A 7181-nucleotide genomic window follows, 5' to 3' on the forward strand; every position below is an offset into this window, starting at 1 on the left:
CTATCCCAGCTGTCATAGGGCGAGAAGCGGGGTACACCCTGGACAGGTCGCCAGTCTGTCGCAGGGCCAACACAGAGACAGACAACCATTCACGCTCACATTCACTCCCACATTTACACCTATGGCCAATTAACCTATCCCCACAAACTGCATGTCTTTGGACAGATATGTACACATGCATAATTGTCCAAATCCACACAGTCACAAACAGAAACATTATGTGTGGAGGTGTGGAGATCCTAAATAGGTTTGAAACTTGATAGTATCTCCAAAGAAAGCATAGCTCTACTGTGAAGTTAGCAGTGCAGCAGAGTTGGAAAACACACAAATAGGACTGCATATTGGCATGAGGCCACTCATAAATGTCTTTGTTGTCACGATAACCAATAAACTAGCAGCTAAACTCCTCCATTTAGTTTCAGTATTTTAACACTGCTGCAATTGAGTTCATTAATACTACTTAGTACACAAGCACAAAAAGGCAATAACAATTTAACTGTTGTTATGTTTTGCATGAAAAACTGTTAGAACAGTGTCCATTTAATCGGGTTAAATAACATCCCGTTTAAAATGCGATTAAAATGTTTAAAAGCATACAGGGAACACGGTGAGTGCTGTCAGTAAACATGTACTTAATCTCATTAAAACTGCTGAAAACTGCACTGCAGTATATAACTATGATTTGGCAATCTTTGATCAGTCAGATTAATCACTGCTGTCTTTTAAATGTAATGCTTTTAGCATGGCATGGACTTGTGCATGCATTCGATGGTACTAGCACCTCCATTTATTTTGTTGTTATGTGCAAGATTTTGCAGCCAGTCATGGAGATTGTTTAAGTTGAGGCACCAAGAAAATTAAAGAAATACAAGACCTGTTTGTGCGAGGGTGTAATGATCAATGGTCACTTTTGTAATGCACTACAAGCAAAGTTGATCTGACTTGTTGGCTTGTTAGATAGCTGGATATTTAACATGAACTTTAAACACATAAAGAAGAGAAGAAAAGACATAAAACTATTAAGTAAACTGTCCAAAGCGTCCATGTGTATGTTTGTGTGCGTCTGTGTGTGAGAATTCCCAGAAGTCGTCTAACATGCTGGAGGTGACCCTTTCTGCTGACAAGTTAAATGATGAATAATGACTGTGCACCTTGAAAAAGACCAAGACGCACAGACACACCAGTGTAAGCACGCAGAGTGTGAAGGCTCATGCTGTTCTGGGTTTATTGCTCATTATTTTGTGTGTGCGTGTGTGTGTGTGTGTGTGTGTGTGTGTGTGTGTGTGTAGCGAGCGCCCCAGCCTCCCCCAGAGAGATGATGAGTCTGAAGGAACGCAAGATGGACTACGATTCCACGGCAACCAACGCCGGTTTCCATAGCAACAAAGGAGAGCACACATCCCGGAAAGACGGCATGGCAGGTGTGTGTATGTGTGTGTGATGGAGATGAATTAAATGATTCTATTTTATCCCCCTCTTTATCTTTCCTTCTCCTCTATATTCATTCCCTATTTCCTCTTTCACTTATCTGCCTTTTTTCAGCTTCACACCATTTCTCTTCTCACACACTTTGATTCTTCTCAATCTTCTCCTGTCTTCCTTTCCAGTTTCTTTCTTCCCGTGCCTTCTTGTTATCTCTTCACTCTATTAGCTTCCACGCTCCCTTTATGTCTATTTATTTATTTTCTATTTTTTAATGTTTTCTATTTTTTCCATCTCTTTCTCTTATGATAAATTCTTTATGTGACAAGTAGCACACTAAGAAGCTTTGAAACTCTCATAAGTTATTGTCAGATATCTGATAGGTATTATTAGTAGCTATTTTTGTCATTAATTGAAAAAGTGGTATAATTTTTATTTTTATTTTATCCATCAAGTTCAAATTTCCTGTGGGACATCTACACTGTTCCGAAACTCTTACCTGACTGCCAGCGATGATATCAAGCAAAACCAGGTGAGTTAATGCTGCTCTGTGAATCCACTTTTCTGTATGCATATGTAGCAATACACCACCACAGCGTTTTAGCAGTGCATGCATTTCAGGGGTTTTTTAACAGAGATAGCAGCAGGATAGAAAACGCACAAATATATGCACACAAAAGGTGTCCCAGTGTGATAAGAGATGTGCTGGCAGAGTGTGCGATGGAGGCACACCCTCAGCTCAAGCAGTATCAAACGACTGCAACCTGAAACCACACCCGACTGGCAATTAAAGTCATTACCTCAGTTGATTGCACTAATTATTTGCTCTTGGTAAATGACTCTGCTGGTACCGAGGGAAGGGAAATAAAAGGCATCAGAGCCATTGACTTTGAAATTTTGGCCTGATTTCTTCATCACTTATAAGTTTCTAATTAAAGTATAAGTTCATTTGTACGGGTACGAACTTTTAACACTGGCAGTTAAACATGTAAACACGTTTTCCTCACGCGGCTGCACACGCGTGCGCTCACACACACAGACACACGCACACAACTGGCCTGTGCGAGTTATAGTGTTATAGTGTTAGAGATGCATTGCCGCCTTCGACGCCTGCATGTAATAGAGAATTCACAGCATGAGCCCCTTCCCCACTGATTCCTTTCTGAGCTCTTTACCCATACAGCCTGCCTTTCAAAACCTTTTGTCCCTTGTGTTCACTCTTACCTGTCACTCTCCTTTCCATCGCTCCCTCTTTATCTCTCTCCCCTTTTCTTCCACTCCCACCTTTCCTCCCGTTACCCACATGTCTTTGACTCTCCATTCTTTTCCTTGCTGCACCTCACCCCCCCACCTACCACTCTTTCACTTCAACCACTCCCCGCCAGGGTCCAGCCCAGCCCTGCGTCGTGCCCCCTCAGCCCCAGCTGGACAGTCCGTCAGCAGCCGTGCTAAAAGACTACGACCCCTACCCTCCCCCTCCCTCCTTCCCCCAGCCTCAGCCACCGCAGCCTCCACCTCACAGCCAGAGCCGGAGCTTTGACGAGGCCTACTACGAGGACCAAGGACCACCGCCACCTCCGCCACCCCAGCCACAGCCACCGATCCAGGCTCAGGCCCAGCCTCAGGCCCCACCCCAGCAACCTCCAATCTCCACCGGACCACCCAGGGACCCGCGGGAAGATCTGCGCATGCATCTGGGCCTCAAATCAACCGGCAACTACGTAGACTTCTACTCGGCCTCTCGGCCATACAGCGAACTAAACTACGAGACCAGCCACTATCCGGCCTCACCTGACTCCTGGGTCTAGTTAGACTACAGTGTTGGGGGGCAAGAAAGAGTCTGTGTGTGCTTGTGCGAAAGGGATTATTTTTGCAAGACATCAGCAGTGATTATACGTGGTATTTTGAAAGCGATCTTGTAGCCAGTGGCAGGAAATTTATGTTCTCTAAAATAAGTGGGATAGCAGAGCTGGATGGGGATAGGAAGTAAAGTCAGGTCGAGCAACAAAGAGAGACTGCATGTGCATGTGAACTTTTTTTTCCAGACCAGTTTATTTCTTTAAAGTCAGCTCCATTTCACCAGTGAGTGGAGCTAGTGGAAGTAGATATGACAAAGTGTGTTTGACAGTTTGAACTAAGAGTAGGAAACAGAATATAAAAAGAGAGAAAATGACCAGGCGGATAGAGTATGCAGATGTCAAGAGAGAAGAAGAGGGCGCTAGGATAAAGAAATAAGCAGCAGTTGAGGGAGCGTTCTTACTCTGTAGGAGCAAAGAGCTGTCTGACCTAAGGAGGAGATGAGAGACAAAGATGGCATGAGGGTTCTTGAAGAGGTCAGGAAGAATAAAAGCACAGAAAAAGATGAAAGCACATCAGGCAACAAGCAAGAAGTGGATGTTTACCATTTCACCCAAGTGACAAACGTAGCACTGCTTTTATCCCCCTTTTTTGTTGCAATGGCCTTGCCGCCTCCAGAGGCTTCTGAATTTGCGTTCAAGGAATGTCATCTTCAAGAGACTTCTTTTTTTGTCGTCATTCTTTTACATCTTTTTTATTTGTACTTTTCTAAATTTTCACTTTCAGCAAAACAAAAAGAAACTTTTTATTTTCTGTGTACAGTAAAAGGTGATATAGTGTGTATATTACACGTTTTTGATGGGCCACTTATACAAACATAATTTATTTTCCATGACTGACTGCTGACTGAAACATCAAAAGCAACAAAAAATAAGCGAAATGTGAACACGAGAATCAGACCTGACAGACATCATCAGGATGGGTGTCAGCAGACACTTTTGTTTTGGCCCCCCTTTCCTTTCCCAGGAAGAGAGGAAGCACTGCGATATTTGTGTTTTTCTCTCTCCGTCGAGTGAATTTTGTCATGGACACAGTAAAGAGCAGTTCAAAGCTGCCAAAGCATCAGTTTGGCAGAGCAGCATTGTTCCAGAGTCCCCGTCAACTAAAGTGCTTTTTCACTGCCTAAAGATTATATGTGTATGTTTAAAGCACACTCTCTGTCTTTGGAAAGGTTTGTCTTTTCACTTTGGGGAATCTGACATGTTTGACAATGTCAACTTTTAGTGGTTTGTCATCATCACCTCTGCATAAAAAAAACCCAAACTGTTTCAAGTTTTTTTTTTCACATCAGTGAAAGCCGCCAGTATTGTACATCTCAGTGTACAGTAGAGACAAAGGAAGACGAGAGAGAAAGGTCTTGTGCCAAACTTTGACACACAGTGGACCAGTCCAAGAGGACTTTAAAAGGAAATTTTTGTCGACGTTTACAGACGACGTAGACTGGCCGACTCACTCTGCTGTTTGTAACTTTTATTTTCTTGTGTTTTTGATCAGGTGAAGCTGTACTTATTGCTGGGAATCATGGGTAATGTCTCTCTCCCGTAGATGTACAGACCTGCCTCTCCGTGTTGGCTGAGCACATGTGGGTGTGTATGCAGATGTGTGTGTGGGCGGGGGGGTTGACGTGTGTGCGCACGCGTGTGTTTGTGTACATGTGCATGTATGTGACAGAATGTGTGGCCTGTGTGTACACGTAAACTTGAGCGAGCGTATCTATGCATGCATGTGTGTAGTAGTGTGCGTATGCCTCTGTTGCGTGTATGTGTCTGAGCGTTCCTGTACAAATCAATGTCCAAACAAGGCATTCCTACCGACAGTTTGTCCAGTTTTACAACATGAAAAACCAAGGAAAAAATCACTAGAAGGAATTGTTGATATAGAATGACAAATCTATAAATATATGAATATGAATATAAATATATATATATAAATATATATATAATTTTTATGTGCTGATGTCAGTGTCACTAAATGCAACAAATGTTCGCAGAGAAAACAATTATGTGGTGTACAACAGGACTCTTGTTCACTTGACCTAAACATGGAAACTGCTGATCGGGACCCCCCCACCCCAGTCGAGACAAAAAGAGAAATCCCACCTGAAGATGCTCAGGCTCTGGTGCGAGTTGTGTGTTGTGTGTCCATGCTTCTTAGATGACCCTGCTGAGAGAGGACCGTACTTGAACACAAGGAAAAAATAAAGACTCTTTGCAATCAAACAACACGGTCTCCGATCCTCTTGATGATTTTTTTTTTCTTTTCACAGAAATGTGCATTAGATATATTTTTCTCACAAGGCAAAAGTGCTCATGTGGTGCATGTGTGGGTTAAGCTGACACACTTTGATGTGTTTTTGTTTAATTCACATTCTTGTGTGATTTTCTTCAGTCTGTATTTTGTTCAAAAGGGCTTCAGGTGCCTTTGAAGATGTAATAGCAGAATGTAGGAATATCTTCCTTCCTGTGTTCCTTCTGTGGTATCTGAGGCAGCCATTAAAATCTGCTCTCATAAAATAAATAAATATAAACAGCAAGTACTTAAATTCATTACATATTAAGTCAAGTGAGATGGGATGATTATTACAGAACAAATACCTTTTTGGAGATTTTAAATACTGTAAATATATAAATTGGCAAGGGGAAAATGTACAGTAACATTAATATCTGTTTATTATTAAAACTGTAATTCTATGTATATATTTACCACTGTGGGCATTTTAAATGTCTATTTGGATTTGACTATCCAATATTTGCTTTTAATAGCTCTAATGCACAAATAACATCAAAGCAAAACTTCTACTATTCACTTTAACAAAGTTATTGTTCCTGTGTATTTGCAGTGTATTGTACTATAAGTGATAAACACTCACCCGGCTCTTCGTTAGGTACGTCTGTTCAAATGCTCTCTAACGCATATATCTAATCGGCCAATCACATGCCAGCAACTCAGTGCATTCAGGCATGTAGACACAGTCGAGATGACCTGCTGAAGTTAAAACTGCACATCAGAATGGAGTGGAAAGGCGATTAAAGCGACATTGAATATGGCCTGAATGCTGGTGCCAGACAGCCTAGTCTGAGTGTTTCACAAACTGCTGGTCTGCTGGGATTTTCCTGCACAACCATCTCTAGAGTTACAGAGAATGGCTCCAAAAAAGAGAGAGAAAATATCAAGTGAGCGGCAGTTCTCTGGACAAAAGTGCTGATGCTGATGGAAGAGGTCCTACTGCTTCAAGCTGGTTGGAAGGCAACAGTAACAACAATAATCACTCATTACAACATGAGTACACAATGTACTGAACATTGAGCCAGGTGGGTTGTAGCGTTGAGAAACGGACACTAAAGGTACAAGTCACACAAACATTCCCTGGTCTGAGTCTGCTGCGGCACCATGAAAGCATCCATCCTGCCTTGTATCAGCAGTCGAAGCTGCTGGTGGTGGTAAAGTCATGGGAACACTTAGTACCAACTGAGCATTGTTTACGCACCATAGCCTCTCTGAGTATTGCTGCTTACCGTGTCGATCCCATGATGACCACAGTGGACTCATTGTCTGGTTGCACTTTTAGCAGGACAACATGTCACAACGCTCAAATAATCTCAAACTAGTTTCTTGAGCATGATAATGACTTCATTGTACTCAAATAGCCTCCACAGTCACCAGATCTCAATCCAACAGAGCACCTTTGAGATGTGGTGGAATGGGAGATTCACGTCATCATGTCAACGTGGACCAAAATCTGTGAGCAATGTTTCACAGCAATGTTGAAACTCTGACAAAAAGGAGAGATTTATTTCAGAGGAATAGGAATATATCAGTTTATCTCACCTTAAGACAAAGGGAAACACACCAGGTTGTGCTAAGTTTGTGAGAGGCAAAAAAAACTCATGAAAAGTAACAAG

At 42.2% G+C, this 7181-nt stretch overlaps 1 protein-coding gene across 3 annotated transcripts in view; it reads left to right on the forward strand.

The window, feature by feature from the left end:
• Nucleotides 1-3988, forward strand: part of ctnnd2a (catenin (cadherin-associated protein), delta 2a) — a 255788-nt gene extending 251800 nt beyond the window's left edge. For 2 of the 3 annotated variants that reach the window (XM_026179361.1, XM_026179362.1), the window contains exons 23-25: nt 1290-1421; nt 1878-1954; nt 2808-3988. In XM_026179361.1, coding sequence (XP_026035146.1) covers nt 1290-1421; nt 1878-1954; nt 2808-3230 — 632 coding nt within the window. In that variant the 3' untranslated portion in view covers nt 3231-3988. The remainder of the gene's footprint in view (nt 1-1289; nt 1422-1877; nt 1955-2807) is intronic. The other variant, XM_026179364.1, reaches the window with a different exon arrangement.
• The last annotated feature ends 3193 nt before the right edge of the window (nt 3989-7181 follow it).

Source organism: Astatotilapia calliptera, chromosome 9 (assembly GCF_900246225.1).
Source record: "Astatotilapia calliptera chromosome 9, fAstCal1.2, whole genome shotgun sequence".
In the NCBI taxonomy this organism is placed as follows: Eukaryota; Metazoa; Chordata; class Actinopteri; order Cichliformes; family Cichlidae; genus Astatotilapia; species Astatotilapia calliptera.